A 15,989-nucleotide genomic window follows, 5' to 3' on the forward strand; every position below is an offset into this window, starting at 1 on the left:
ATAATTCCATTGAACGATTATATGGTCTTGTACTAGGTAAAAGACATATATAAGTACCTAATTTATGTCTGCTAAAACATTTTGGGGTTTTTTTTCACATTTTTTTTTTAAACTCCATTTTGCTCAAAGGCATCTAAATCATTATTCTCATGTATCAGCAAAGAGGTTCTGGAAAAACTATCCTACAACTTTTTCACCTTCTAAAGAACTTAATATTATACTCAGATGTGATCTATGACTGACCACTACGTATTTGTACTTATATTGTAGAAATAAGAGCATGCAAAAAACCATTTTTTCCGGTGATCCATTTCATTCACACAGCCTAAAACTGCCTGACACTGCTATTCAGAGCTTTCCCTAGAAGCAAAAGAGAAACCAGTGCTCATCTGTTCTGCACTGAAGCTTATGTTAAGTTTTGCTGCTGCTTACCAAGTCCCTAATAGTGGCAGTGTAAGTAACAACTTGCTATTTTCTCAGTTATGGCTTCAAAAATGCAACGAAATTTTGTAAGGGCCTTTTTTTTTTTTGGTACATAGAAATTCTAAGCAAGTAGCATTGCTTACAAGCAGGCAATGTGACAACACAGCCAAATCACAATGCTAAATATGCAAAAACATAATGTGAATGACAGTGGCAAAACGAGAAATCAACCAGATATGTGCAATTAATAAGCTACAAGCAACTTAACACCATTCAAAGGAAAGTATATAGTGCATTTCATAATGCAAACTTAGAACAGAAAGAAAGATATCAACTTCCCTCTACCGAAATTCATCAGATGGACATAATTTTCAATTGCACTTCTCTACGAGACCTACATATTCTTTCCAGTTCAGACAGTTCTACCAGTCTCTTCTGTCTAAAACACCAGTCAGGCTCCTGTTCAGGACCTTATCAACTACTGTCACCACAGTGTTTCAGGTCATTAGGTGCTCATATCTACCAAGCAGCTCGTTTATTTGTGCTCTACAAAACAATGACTTCATGACTCAATGACTTGGCTTCACAAAAATAAAGTCCTGTTCAACTAATCTGATACCCTTGTATGATAAGGCCACCTACCTGGTTGATGAAGAAAAGGCAGTGGAGGTAGTTTATCGGGATTTTAGTAAGGCTTTGGATAGCAACCCTCACAGCATCCTTCTGGACAAGCTGTACGACTGTGGGAAGACTGGGTTCACAGTGAAGAACTGGTTGAAGGGCAGAACTCAGTGGGTTGGAGTGAACGGGGCTACATCTGACTGGAAACCAGTTACCAACAGTGTTCCTCATGGTTCAGCTGTAGGGCCAGCTCTGTTCAGTATGTTTAGCAATGATCTGGATGCAGGAGCTGCAGGCACCATTAGAAAAACTGATGATGATGCCAAACTGGTGCTGGTGACCCTCGCAGGGGACCAGAAGCCTTACAAAGGGATCTAGATAGACTGGAGCACTGGATTATGATTAATGGGATGGAATTTAACAAGTCCAAATACCAGATACTGCATCTAGGATGTGCCAGGCACAAGTATAAATTGGGAAAGGAGTAGGCGGAAAGCAGCCCCGCAGAAAGGGATTTGGGGTTGCTAGTTGGTAGCAGGCTCAAAGTGAACCAGCAGCACACCCTGGCAGCCAAGAGGGAAAACTGCATCCTGGAGTGCATCAAACACAGCCTAACCAGCCGGTCAAGAGAGGTAATTATCCCTCTGTATTCAGTGTTGGTGTGGCCTCACCTTGAGGACTGTGTGCAGTCAGGGACCCCACAATTTAAGAAGGATGTGAAGGTCCTTGAATGTGCTTAGAGGAGGGCGACAAAGCTGGCGAAAGTGCTGGAAGCCATGTCCATGAGGAGCAGCTGAGTACTCTAGGTTTGTTTAGTTTGGAGAGAAAGAGGCTGAGGGGCTATCTCATTGGTCTCTACAGTTTCCTGAGGAGGGAAAGTGGACAGGGAGGTGCTGATCTCTTTTCCCTGGCATCCAGTGACAGGATGCATCAGAATAGTTCAAAGCTGTGCCAGAGGAGGTTTAGACTGGACATTCAATCATGGAACTTTTGGAGTGGGGCCACAAAAATGATCAAAGGCCTGGAATATCCCCACTTTGAAGAAAGGCTTAAAGGGTTGGGGTTGTTGAGCTTGTAGAAGAGAAGGCTCCTTAGAACAGAGACCTTAGAGCAGCATTCCAGTACCTGAAGGGGACCTACTAGAAAGCTGAGGACCGACTTTTTTCAAGGGCACATAGTGACAGGACAAGGGGGAGTGGCTTTAAATTGGAAGGGGGAAGATTTGGACTAGACATTAGAAAGAAATGCCTCAGGATGAGTGTGATGAGGCACTGGAAGAGGCTGCCCAGGGAAGCTGTGGCTGCCCCATCCCTGGAGGTGTTCAAGGCCAGGTTGGATGGGGCCTTGAGCAGCCTGGTCTGGTGGGAGGTGTCCCTGCCCAAGGCAGGTGGGTTGGAACTGGGTGATCTTCAAGGTCCATTCCAATCCAAACCACTGCGCGATTCTAAGATTTGACTAAATAACAGGAAGATTTTTTTTTTCGCTGACTGTGGTGAAACCCTGCTATAGGTTGCCCAGAGAAGCCGTGGATGCCCCCTCCCTGGAAGGCGAGGCCGGATGGGGCTCTGAGCGACCTGATCTGGTTGGAGATGTCTGCGTTCACCGCAGGGCCGTTGGACTAGCTGAATAAGGCTTTTCACACCGCCCCCCGCAGCATCCTGTCTAACTCGGGGCAGTTTTGGGACACACATTCGAAGGGACCCAACCCAAACCATTCTATGGCGAGGAAGGCAGCCCGGGGCCGGACTCACCACCACCTCCTCGAAGATGCTCTGTAGCTGCGTCTCCATGGGCGCCGCGGGGATGGCCGGGGCTCGGCCCCGCCGGGCGCTCCCTCAGCCTCAGCTGTCGGCGCAGAGTCCCCACCCCAACCCCGACCCCGGCCCCCCGCGCCGGAAGCGCCTCCCCGCTTCCGCCCGCCCAGGAGCGACTGCTCGGCACGATCGTTCCGGGCGGCGCCGCGCCCGCTCCCGGCCGGGGGCGCTGCGGCTCTGGGAGAGAGCGGGGGGGGCGGGGGGGCGAGCAGCTGCCGTTTGAAATCTGGGAAGTGCTGTTTTTTTCTGCAAAAATATTTGCTTAGGCTTGTTTGGGTTTTGAATTATATGTTCTTAGAGCAATTTGTTGTGATTTGATATGGTGTAGTTTGATTTTAGAGTAATGATGGCACCAAGCTGCGTGGTGCAGTTGCCACATTGGAAGGACGGGGTGTCATCCAGGGGAGCTGGACAGGCTGTAGAAGTGGGCCTGTGTGGATCTCCTGAGGTCCAGCAAGGCCAAGTGCAAGGTCCTACACCTGGATCGGGGCAATCCTCAGTTGCAATACAGGGTATGATGTGATTGAGAGCAGCCCTGCAGAGAAGGACTTGAGGGTGCTGGTTGATGAGAAGCTTGACTTGATCAGCAACGTGAGCTTGCAGCCTAGAAGGCCAACCATATCCTGGGCTGCAGCGTGGCCAGCAGGGTGAGGGAGGTGATTCTGCCCCTCTATTCCTCTCTTGTGAGACCCCACCTGGAGTACTGTGTCCAGTTCTGGAATCCTCAACATGAGAAGGATATGGAGCTGTTGGAATGGGTCCAGAGGAGGGCCACAAGGATGATCAGAGGGCTGGAGCACCTCCCATACGATGACAGGCTGGAAGAGAAGGCACCAAGGAAGACTCATAGCAACCTTCCAGTACCTGAAGGGGCTGCAAGAAAGCTGGAGAGGGACTGTTTACAAAGGCTTGTGGTGATAGTACAAGGGGCAATGGGTATAACCTGGAGAGGGGCAGATTTAGACTAGATACAAGGAAGATTTTCTTCACAATGAGAGTGGTGAGCCACTGAAACAGATTGCCCAGGGAAGTTGTGGATGCCTCATCCCTGGAGGTGTTCAAGGCCAGGCTGGATGGAGCCTTGGGCAGCCTGGTCTAATGGGTTGTGTCCCTGCTCATGGCAGGGGGGTTGGAACTAGATGATGTTTAAGATTCCTTCCAACACTAACTACCCTATGAATCTATGATTCTATGATTCTAATTTGACAAAATACATATTCTGGTTCTTACAGTAAGGATCCCTTACGTAGTTATGAGACTATGGTTTGCTGCAAGTACTATAAAGGTAGAATTGTTCCCATAGAAAACCAAAAGGACAGAATAAACTGAAAATCATGAAATCATAGAATGACCTGAATTGGAAGGGACCCACAAGGATCATTGAGTCCAGCTCCTGTCCCTGCATAGGACGACCTCAAAATTCACCATGTGTCAGAAGGCATTGTCCAAATGCTTCTTGAATATTGTTAGACTTGGTGCTGTGACTACTTCCCTGGGGAGCCTGTTCAAATGCTTCACCACCCTTTGGGTGAAGAAACTTTTCTTACTATCCAACCTAAACCTCCCCTGGCACATCTTCCTGCCTTTTCCTTGGGTCCTATCATTGGTCAACAAAGAGAAGAGACCAGCACCTGCTGCTCCTTCTTCTCTTTTGAAGAAGCAGTAAACTGCTGTGAGGTTTCCCCTCAGTCTCCTTCATGCTGAACAGACAAAGTGACTTCAGCTGCTCCTTCTATGGTTTCCCCTCTAAATCCTCTAAATCTATGGTTTCCCATCTAAATCCTCTAAATCCAAGGCTTTGTGGCCTTCCTCTGGACACTCTCTGTAGCTTGATATCCTTTTTATACTGTGGTGCCAAAAACTGTGTACACGCAGTACTCAAGGTGAGGCTGTACCAGTGTGGAGTAGGGCGGGTCAAAAATCCATATATCTGAAACTGTCAGTGGATACATTACACATGTGCAGTGGCTTTTAGATTAAAATTAAATGTAAAATACCAGTTCCAGTCAGTTTTAAAGTTTTGTGGTGCTCTGACATTGATGCTGTTTTTTCTGAGCTGTCTGTGGCGGTTTGGCCACGTGCTTTCCTGGAACAGCACTGAACCTAAGTTCAGCTGGTGCTCGTAACTAGATACAAACTTATGTCTAGAGCAGAAAAATACAGCTGATCATCCCTTCTGGCTGATAGATGAAGGCCTCAGTGCAGTGAGAAATTAACATTTCCAGGTTTGGAGCAGAGTGAAAAATAGGTTGTATCCATAGGGAAAAAGTTCATGTGGAATTGGATAAAGAATTATTTGTTGTAAACAGCTTTTGTGTAAACAGGCATAGAAAAATAGATAAAGAATGGGAAATGTTAAAAATAAATTTTAAAAGTAACCAAGTGAATTGTGATATGAGGGGCACCAGGACTTGCACAGTTGGCAGAGACACGATTGAAGTCAGAGCATTCTTGTCAGTGATGAGAAATATAGGGTTGGGAAACAGTGCATACTTGTATATAATTTACAGATACATGGAATGAATCATCATTGTAAACACAGGGGATATATTATAGCTGAAAGTCCATTTGTACTGGGTAGCACTCAGTCTTAACACAAAGTTGTTTGTTCTGTAAGAAATGTTCATTGTACTCCCCACTGTGTGCTTATTTAGAGTGTCTTGCAGTGCAATCTGACATGCCTTTGGATGTCCCATCAACATCTAGTGTCAGTACTTGTCCACCCTGGGTGGACTGGCTTGTGTTTTATCAAAATGGCAACACTCAGGATAGATGTCTACTCTAATTCTATGTCAAGCTCCTAATCCATTCCATGGTAGTGACCCATAATTGTATTGGAAATGGAGCCCAAAAGAGGTTGATTTACTCCTCGTTATGTCTTATCCTTATTCTGAGGATCAGACAGATATCTTACTTTTGTCTGCTTTGCTCTGTCACACTCACAGGCTAACAGCCATTGCTAACTCTGCTTTGGGCTCCAAATCTTGGCTCAACCTGAATATGTACCAAGCCAAAATCTGTCCACAATTTTGTGCCTAATTGCAACTTTATCTTGATTTTAGGTCATTACCCAACATTAGAATGAATGTTGTCTAAACTATATTCATCATGCCAGCCCAATTCTGAGTGGTTACGCTTATTAGACAGACGTGGTCATTAACTAGCTATGAGCCTACCTTTGTCAGAGAATCTGGTCATTGGGGTGGAACTGAGGGCCAGAGCTGCCACGGCAGGTCAGGTCTAAGTGACAGTCATCCTGCTTTGCTTAAAGGAATTGAATGTCCAAGACGGAGTACAGTACAGATCTTATGTGCAAAGATTGCATGCAGGTGTCTGTGCCAAGGTATGACCTCCTGTCACACTATATTAGCTAACACAGAGCTGCAAGCCTCATGAAACAAGGAAGAAAAGCAGTATTTGCATGAGGAAGAAATTACCCTCTTCATGCAGAGGCGGAAAAGGAAATGCACTTCAAAATACTGTAAAGGTCAAGTTGTTCTGGCAAAAATGACCATTTCTTTTAAGGTTGGTAAGCATTTATGGAAAAAATTATTAAGTTTCGTGGGGGTTTTTTTTCCCCTGAGTGAGTGCCATTCATTTTAGAAGATGATGACAGATGAGTTCTAAGGTGTCTTTTAGTTGAAAATATGTAAGGCCAGCTTAGTTCCTGATGGCCTTAAAGGGCTTTCAGCTCCTTGTATTGGTAGCTTAAAACAACATTTCAGTAAGTGCTGGATGAGCTGAGGACTGCAGTTTGACTATAGAGGAATGGATTTGTCTGCATCGTAGCCCTACGTTTGTATAGCGTCAGACTTTATGCAACATGGTCAGTTAAATTTATGACTCAATAACTGAGAACAGAAAGGCTAAGTTATAATTACTTCCTTCTTCCCGTTTGTTTTCTTTACTTTTAATTATTGATCATATGGATTGGTTTTTATATGTGAATTTTCTTTTGGTAGGGACAAAAAAAGGTATTTTTAAATGTATGAGGCCCTTGATCTTTAAACAGAAAAGTCTGGATTCTTGGTCAATGTTCATGAAGTTCTATATTCTTATTTTATCAGTGAGGGACTTCATAGAAATTCATCATGTGGGCAGTAATATTTGTGAGATAAGAGCAGTGATTAGATAAAAGTAGCAAAATCAAATTCTGTTCCGTTTGCTAAATTATTTTTTTTGCTATCAGTGGGAGCAGAAATTCACCCAGGGTGCCTACACTGATGATTCATGCTCTCAAAGGTCAAATTTTCTACTTCTGTAAGTGTATGTATTGGGTTTGGCTGGGATGGTGTTAATTTTCTTCACAGTGGCGTGTATGGTGTTGTGGTTTTGGTTTGTGATGAAAACAGTGTTGATATTCCCCCCCATTTTAGCTGTTGCTGAGCAGAGTTTACACAGCCCCAGTGCCTCCTCTGCGAGTAGGCTGGGTGTTCACAAGAGGATGGGAGGGGGCACAGCTGGGACAGGTGACCCCAGCTGACTGAAGGGACAATCCACACTATATAATGTTGTGCTCAGCAATAAAACCTTGGGATAAAAAAAGAGGAAGGGTGGGACGTTCAGAGTTTCAGTGTTTGTCTTCCCAAGTAACCATTATACATGGTGGAGCCCTGCTTTCCTGGAAGTGGCTGAACACCTTCCTGCTGAAGGGAAGAGGTTATGAATTCCTTGTTTTGCTTTGCTTGCATGTGCAACTTTTGCTTTACCTATTAAACTGTCTTAGTGTCAACTCACATTTTTTCTCACTTTTATCCTCCAATTCTACCTCCATCCCACTGCAGGAGACTGAGCAAGGGGCTGAACTGCCTCCTGGGGTTAACCCACAAGAGTGCTTATTGGCACCCAGTGTGGGGCCAGAGAGGTTTGAGATAACAACAGATTTGATTGGAATATGCTAGACCGGGTTTATTGCTGTTAAAGCTGCTTGGCTGTTAATTTGCAGGCTCCTGCAATTGCCAGGGGACGTGCTTGCTTTGCCATATGTTAGAGCTTAGTGAGTGTTCGTGACTGCTATTTGCTGTAATGCTTATCATTTTACCTTGCTGTGCCTGGGAACATTTCAAGAACAGCACTGGCCACGTGCCTGGGCTGGCATACGGCCAGGGCATTACTGCTGAAGTAGGCATTCTGTAACTACAGACTGAACACCACTTGAAGGGACTGTGACCTGCAAATAAATCTATTACCCAAAGCATCTGTGGCTGTGGATATGTCCACAGTGGAGCAGGTACGCCTCTGAATCATAGAACTGTAGAATCATCTAGGTTAGAAAAGACCTTTAAGATTATCAAGTCCAACTATAAACCTAATACTTCCAAGTCCACTGATAAACAATGTCCCTAAGCACCATATCTAAGCGACTTGTAAATACCTTCTGGGATAGTGACTCAGCCACTTCCTTGGGCAGTCTGTTCCAGTGCTTGACAATCCTTTTCAGTGAAGAAATTTTTCCTCAAGTCCTCTTTTTTCCTCAAAAGTTCCTCTTTTGATAGGAATGGTTGGACTCGATGATCCGGTGGGTCTCTTCCAACCTGGTGATTCTATGATTCTGTGATTCTAATCTGAACCTCTTCTACTGCAAGTTGAGGCCGTTTCCTCTCCTGCTATCACATGTTACCTGGGAAAAGAAACAAACACATTACAGCCTTCTTTTAGGTAGTTGTAAAGCGTAACAAAGTCTCTTCTCAGTCTTCTTTTCTCAAGGCTGAACAGCCCCAGTTCCCTCAGCCTCCTCATAACACTTGTGCTCCAGAACCTTCACTAGCTCTGTTGCCGTTTTTTGCACGTGCTCCAGCACCTCTATGTCTTTCTTGTAGTGAGGGGCCCAAGACTGAGTACAGTATTAAAGGTGTGACCACATCAGGGCTGAATAGAGGGGGACAATCACTTCTCTCATCCTGCTGGCCACACCATTTGGGATACAAGCCTGGATACTGTTGGCCTTCTTGGCCAACTGGGCACACTGGTGGCTATTGACCAACATCTCCAGGTCCTTTTCTGCTGGGCAGCTTTCCAGACAAGGGAAGGACTGCAGTCTGTGGATGAGTGCATACCAGAGCATGAGCAGGGGGAATAGTTCATTGCAATATTAAACTTTGTAGCCTGGTTTAAAGGGAACAGGCATGGAGATTGTAATGGATAAAACATCAAATTCTTGCAACCTGTTTTTTGAGTTCTCTGTTATAGAAAGTACAATAGCAGAAACCACTGAGCGGAGGACAAGAAGCCCCTCAACAGTGACCCAACCTGGACAGGTTTTGGCATCCAAGAACTCCACATAGCACACTGCCTCTCCTGTCCTGAGCAACCAGCATAACGAATGGAACCCCAGTCAGGGAAGAAATGAATTCAAGGAACATTTTATGGGCGTTTTGTGGGATTGATCCATAGACTAAGGGAATAATATCTGTCAATTTGTCATGGGCAGAGTGGAAGAGGGGTGATAAATGTGGATGTATTAGAATCATAGAATAATAGAATGGTTTGAGTTGGAAGAGGCCTTAAAGATTTTTAAAGACCATCTAATTTCAACCTTCCTGCCATGGCCACTCAAGGACCCATTAGATAATGTGCAAGCTAAGCATGACACAGATAGAATAGAATAGGGGGGAAAGATTGTACAGTTTTAAGCTGTGATGGATTTAAATTTCTTTATACTAGCTCGTATAGTACTATGTTTTGAATTTCTTTATAATTATTAAGATTATAAATTTATTTGTTATAAATTACAGCTCATGCGGTGCTCACCTTTAGAATCAGATCAACATTTGACTAGTCACACTTGCAGACCCCTGGTAGGCTATGAAGGTACATTTTTGTAACAAATTGATTTCAAATTGTACTTAAACAAAACCTTTTTGTTTTTTATTGAATTTGATTTGGCTATATACCCTTTGTTTTTAATGAGTATGGCTATTACTACTGACAAACCATGCAACAAGCTGAAAGAAATATGTGGCAAAGGCCAATTGGAAGTAAAGGGAGGAATCCTCTAGTAATAGGTAAGTGAAAGTATGTGAAAACATAAGCATAATAGAGAGCAGGATTTAAGGAACTGTCTACTTTCATATTAGTTATGTGTAATATATATAACACTTTGCAGATAATAAATACTCTAGATGACAACCTTTTAACCAAATAGTTTAGTACTTGAATTTCTGTCATTTTTGCATTTTATTGCTTAGCAACGTATTGCTCCTAATCACCAGTTAAGAGTTTACCTAATGCCATACTTATCTTGAAATGTGACAGTTCCTCTGCACACAGAAAATGCTTTTCAGCCTTTGACCTTTCTGGGACTTTTCCTGCTTGCTTTGGCTTCCTGCAAATCTATCACTGATGCAAAAGCTAGGACCTTATAAAAAAGCTATGAACAAAGTACATACACACTTGAAGCAGGAGTGGTATTTTAGTCACAGCTAAGCCAGCTAGGGAGGGTGAGGAACACAGCATATGCACAGCCAAGAGGCAGATCTTGGCAAAAATGGAGCTTCAGCACAGCATCATCGACCATCAAAGTGGACATTTGGATGAGGCATCTTTAAACCCAATGAAGTATGTGAAGAAAAAAACCCTCCTGAAATACAAAGTCATCTGTGCTGTAAGTAGGTGCTGTGCTTCTAGCCTGCTTGTTTAACAGTTCTCAAAACTGCAGAATTTTTAGAAGTGTCATTGTATTATTATATAATCATTCAGGGTTACTTGGTAATTGGTGCTTCAAATTTTACTGTCTGAATGCACTAACTTCACTGGCAGATTTCTCTGGTTCTTCTGGTACTTCTCAAGTGAATTTTTCTTCTGTCAACTAACCGTACTTCTTGTTTTAGTTTCATAACCTGACATTTGTTTTGCACAGCAAAAACATTATTTCAATACTTTCTTTTATACTTTTGTTTAAAACAGAAGAGTTTGTGGCCAAAGTAGCTGCATTTCTGTTTTGTTTCTGGTTTTATCTTTGGATTTGTGATTAATAAAACAGAACATGTAGGAAGGGCGTTGGTGAAAAATAGGAAGCAAGGCAGGGGAAAAGACTAATGAACCATTTTGTATAGTATTGTCAGTTCCATTTCTCAAATATTGTGTCAACTGTTTCCCTCTTCCTTGGGCGCCAGGAGTTATACAGCTGCCTTGTAAGCAGTAATGTATAAGGGTTTTGTTGTGTTTTCTTAAATCTTTTGTTGTAGCCAATACCAGTCTTAAGTTGCTGTTTGCAACCACAGAATTATGTGTGTATGTTTGCACGAGCTCTTATGTCTGGAAATTGGAATTTAGAGAAAATACAGGTACTGATTTTAGAAAGACTCAAAAATTAATTTTGAAAATAGCCCTGTGAAAAAGAGGAGCAAGTTATGATACTATTTGGCTCTGTATCACCAGAACAATTTGACATAGTACATCTGTCCTATTTAATGCTGCATTGTGCAAGATTTCCCATTTAGGAAAATACTAGAAATGGAGAAAAAACATTTCTTCTCTAAGTCTTCAGTAAAAATGAAGGAATCATGAGAAACAATGTGGAAAAAATGCCCGACTATGAAGGAAAGTAAATTACACAGTGAAGAAGTATTTGGGAGAGTAAAGTCAGAAATATAAGTGTCCTAAAAGATATTCATTCTTTCACATTCGATTGTCTGCTTATATGAAAAAAAAAATTCTAAATACTGGAGTTGTAAACTGCTAATATTCTACACTATGCATCTATGTTTTTTATAAACTGTACGTGCAAAGTACTTCTTGGCAACATTTCCTGAGAGCTTTGGCAGAGAATTATATACTCACAATTAGTAATTACACTGTCATCCAAGAACCAATCATACACATTAGGAACAACTTTTTTATGAATAGGTAGCTGTAGTCCTGAATTTAGACATAGAAGTTAGCTGTGGAAAGTCTGAGGATTTGAATAAGTGCTACCAGTGTTAATTTACCTCAAGGATGATGGCCTCAAAATCAAGGTTCCTTGTCTAAATGCTGTAATAAATACAGCATCTCATCTGTGATTTTTACTTCAGTGCTGTCATTGCTTGCAGCAGTGGGAATGTTTGCTGGTGTAATAACCATACTTTCAATTTAGTATCACGTATTTATGTGAGTTTAATGAAAATGGAGGGTAAAACTATAGTAAACCTTAAGGTGAAGAGTGCATATGCTGGTGATTGGGCTAATATGTTCTCAATGAAACAAGACCTGTTAGGTTATCCTGGCAGTGTTATCTTCCCTGCCCAGAAAGACTGGCTGGTGTTGTAGCCAAAACTGCACCCCGTGATTCTCAGCCCTTGCTGACTAGATGTAGGATTAAACTGCATCCTTCACACCTGGTGTCTCTTTTCAAGGACTTCAGCATTTCTGCCACTCTGGGCAAACTTTCCAAACACGCTTATCCCATCTGTCTCTCTTACCCAGTTCTCTCACCAATTCCATTTCAATTCCTACTTCTGGAGTGTTTCTTCTGTAAAAAACAGAGAGTGAGCATCAGGAAGAAAGTAAAGGTGGGAGAGAGAAAGTGTGAAGGAAGTAAATTTGGTGTTGCTGGTGTTTGGTGCTGCTTGGGAGAACACCGGTGACACGAGGCTAGGGAGAGAGGACAGCAAGTGAGAAACAGGAAAGTCTTGAGCATGGCTGCAGGGTGCATAGCAGCAGGAGGAGAAAGTGTGGGGTCTGGAAGGAGTGCCTCTGATTGTATCTATCCAGATGAAGAGATATGTCCCGTGCAAGACCCACAGTTACATCTCCCGGATGTCTCTTGTGAGAGGACTTTACGACTTGCACGCCTTGGTCCTCCTGATGTGTGGAAAGGAATAATGTGTGCTTAGGCTGTTCCAGTGTGGTGCTACTCCATGACACCCACTCTGAGAGCTGAGCAGTCCTTCCCAGCACTGGCAAGGCAGGACAGGCAGTAACAAAGTGTGTAGGGTTGTTTTGTGAGCAGGGATGGATGAAAAGTAGCAGGATGTTTTATGTGCACTTGGTTATACCCTACCCACACATTAAGTTTTTCTCAGCTTCTTATAACTGCTGTAGTCTCACTTAAGAGGCTCCATTACAGTAATACTGAGCATGGGAGTAAGTGTCTCTTTTTTTCTGTTTTATTTTGAATCTTAGTGTTTGTTAGCACTTGGTGGTTCCTGGAAATGGCATGAGATAAAAGAAAGCTCTGAGGCAAAAAATGGACAGTAAACTGGGCTGGTTTATGGTGATTTCTATTATACACATTTTTTCCCATCGTTACCTTAGTGAAGAGGAAAGTGCAAACACTGTGAAATACTCTGAGATGTTTATCACTTTTCACACTGCCTTTCAGCCAGCATTGATCACCATTCATCAAAGTGTTTCTTAAGCTGATAGAGGCTTCCTCAGCTCTTCCCCAGTCTCCCAAACATTATGCTGCTTTCTGTTACGAGGTTTCCTTGGGCTGTCTGTCTCTTCCCTATTTCCTCTAACCTCACTAATAGGATGATTTATAGTGAGAAACTGGCATGGGAATGAAAATTTGACACTGGCAGCCTCAATTCAGCTGAGTCTCTTAAAAATTCCTGTAAGCATTTCAGAAAAATACAGATGCTAAATAAAAGCATTTTCTTATCTTTACACAGATGCAACACAGGTAAATACAGTGATTACTTCCTATCTTTTCCCCAGTAAAGAATTCCCTGATTACAACACGGGACTGGCCATAGGTGAAAAGTCTGGTATGAAGGCGTTGTCTTGTAAGCAGTTTGCATGATTAGCATTGTTGTGCTTCTCCTACCTTCAGGCTTGGAATATCTCCAATTTTTGATGAACAATTCCGAGAAATTATTAGTTCAGAAGAAAACATACATTCAAAGAAATAATAATCACACCATTAATTTCTAATAAAATAACAGTCTATCTCTTGTAAACTTTTCATTTTCCCGTGTCTGTGGGACAGGTTCTGGTGTGTGCTTTGGTGGTTGTATCCCTGGGACTAGGTTTAGGACTAGGACTGAACCGTGGAGACCAGGAACAAGGTATGTTTACAATACTTTCAGTATAATTACTGTTGATCATAGATCTGGTGAGGGCCTTCAGCAGAGTCTCTTTTTCCATTTCCAACACGAGTCCCCTGGCTGCTAGGCTCTGACTGTCTGCCCACAGGGAGTCCCCATGACTCTGTGTGCCTGGCCTTGAGATAGTCCCCATCACACGTAGTTCCTTGGCAGGTACATTAGGGAATGTCCAAAGTAAAAGTCTCTCTTCCTTTCACATCCCAGATGCAGCACTGAGCAGGGGAGATGCCTCATGGTGGGAGAGTGAGACACCTGGGCATTGCCTCCAGTGCCACCTGTTCTGGGGAGACCTGCTGCAGAACCAGCCCTGCCCCCAGCTCTGGGTGAGCATAGCCCAAACGGCCTCCGGCACCTTCGATGTCCAGAGGACTTCCTACAGCTTTCAATTCACCTTGCTGCCTTGTGTGCTAGTGACTGCATTGAAAAATGACTTGGGAAATGGATTTGGGAAATTGTTCAGCACATTTATCCCCACAGCCCACATCCATGATCCATTTAACTGACCCGTCTGGGACAGGGTTATCAAGCACTCAGACTATCCGCCTTCTCTCTACAGTCAGCTGCAGGCACAAGTGCAATGAGCAACAGAGGAACGATGTGCCTGGCTGCCAGTGTGACAGTGGCTGCAAGGAGCGTCAGGACTGCTGCTGGGACTACGAGGACACCTGTGTAGAGCCAAGTATGTTCACTCACAGGCAATGCTCACTGGTTTCCACTTTACTTTAGGTTTATTTTTTCACATGATTGATAGTGATAGGAAAAGGATAAAGTCTCATATTTAAGCACATTTGTGGAAGCGATGTCACATTCCCTTGGTGAGGGAAAAACATGGTGGTATCAAGGTGTTTCTGCATTCAGATGGCTGGAGGGATATAAACTGGTGACCAGGCAGGACGTAAAATCTTCCTGAATCTTTCTTAAGTCAAATCCCTGTGATCTTTGTCCCCCATGGCTAACCAAAGCATTTGCAGTGCATATTTTATAGCCCAGATAAAGCTGTGAATGAGTGTGAGGGGAAACTGGAGGTTATCCTTAACCAGGGCCCAGAAATGATGCCGCTGTGCTGACTTGTCTTTTGCTTTTGAAAATGAATGGATGTTTCTAGGCCAGGTGCACTCTCCAGCCTCATGCAGCACTCAGTGGGAGCATGGAATTGGAGGAATGTACTCATCTTCCAGAGGAATGGCCTGGCTTTGTATTGAGACCAGACTCCTCTCCAGTTTCTCTTTCTGTTCTACTGGCAGCTGCTCATATGTTTCTTCATCCTTATCACTTTTTCTGCCTGCTTCAGCCCTTACATCTCTTTTTTCTTTTTTTCTCTCTGCTGGAGTCTTGTGTGTGAGCAGGAAAAAGTTGTGTTTCCTTCTCTTTTTCTTCTGTAGGAAAAACATGGGTTTGATTTGGCTTTTCTAGGTCTTCCTGGAAGGGTGGAAGGCATTGAACAGGGTGCTTCTGGGGACATGTTTGTAAATCAATTGTAATCAATTAGTTTATGGTTCTGTGTTACCATTCAATAGCTTCAGAAATAGGGTTTATGTGTTACGTAAAATCTTGAGTTTACTTTTCAGATAAAACCTGTAAAGCAACTCAAGCAGGTCATCTAACTTATAAACTAGTAAAAACCTCTTTTTTTTTTTTTTGCTTTACCTGTTTGGGGGATTTCCAGACACAGGAGTGTGTACATAAGGTTCTGTGAACTGATCATAATCTTCTTCAAATTTTCAGCCCGATCTTGGAGTTGCACTAATTTCCGTTGTGGTGAGACACGGATACCTGGAAGTTACTGTTCCTGTTCTGATGATTGCTTGCAGAAAAACGACTGCTGTGTAAACTACAATAGTGTTTGCAAAGGTAAATCAAAAGTCAAAAAGATTTATGCATTAATTGTCCTGTTAAATAGGTATATGGGCAAGCATAGCAAATATAAAGACAGATGGATTTTTTTCTCACAAGTACAATCTTGCGGTGACATTTTGGAAAATAAAGATATTTTGAGGTTAAGCTTCTAGTATTTTTAAGACAATAGGGACAATTAGTATTGTCGAGAACAATGTGAATGTGTCTCATTTATACGAAAGACAGAATGTTTTGAATATTGCAG

At 42.9% G+C, this 15,989-nt stretch overlaps 2 protein-coding genes across 3 annotated transcripts in view; one reads left to right on the top strand and one right to left on the bottom strand.

Annotated features, from left to right (window-relative positions):
- MED23 (mediator complex subunit 23) overlaps nucleotides 1-2,923 on the bottom strand; it is a 42,258-nt gene extending 39,335 nt beyond the window's left edge. For both annotated transcript variants that reach the window (XM_069851896.1, XM_069851895.1), the window contains exon 1: nucleotides 2,796-2,923. In XM_069851896.1, coding sequence (XP_069707997.1) covers nucleotides 2,796-2,834 — 39 coding nt within the window. In that variant the 5' untranslated portion in view covers nucleotides 2,835-2,923. The remainder of the gene's footprint in view (nucleotides 1-2,795) is intronic.
- Nucleotides 2,924-9,952: 7,029 nt separating this feature from the next.
- The window catches only part of ENPP3 (ectonucleotide pyrophosphatase/phosphodiesterase 3), a 37,974-nt gene continuing 31,937 nt past the window's right edge, over nucleotides 9,953-15,989 (top strand). Inside the window, exons 1-4 of the mRNA XM_069851915.1 lie at nucleotides 9,953-10,461; nucleotides 13,771-13,849; nucleotides 14,445-14,567; nucleotides 15,614-15,739. Of these exons, the coding sequence (XP_069708016.1) occupies nucleotides 10,345-10,461; nucleotides 13,771-13,849; nucleotides 14,445-14,567; nucleotides 15,614-15,739 (445 nt within the window). The 5' untranslated portion in view covers nucleotides 9,953-10,344. The remainder of the gene's footprint in view (nucleotides 10,462-13,770; nucleotides 13,850-14,444; nucleotides 14,568-15,613; nucleotides 15,740-15,989) is intronic.

The sequence above is a fragment of the Phaenicophaeus curvirostris genome, chromosome 2 (assembly GCF_032191515.1).
Source record: "Phaenicophaeus curvirostris isolate KB17595 chromosome 2, BPBGC_Pcur_1.0, whole genome shotgun sequence".
NCBI classification, from domain to species: Eukaryota; Metazoa; Chordata; class Aves; order Cuculiformes; family Cuculidae; genus Phaenicophaeus; species Phaenicophaeus curvirostris.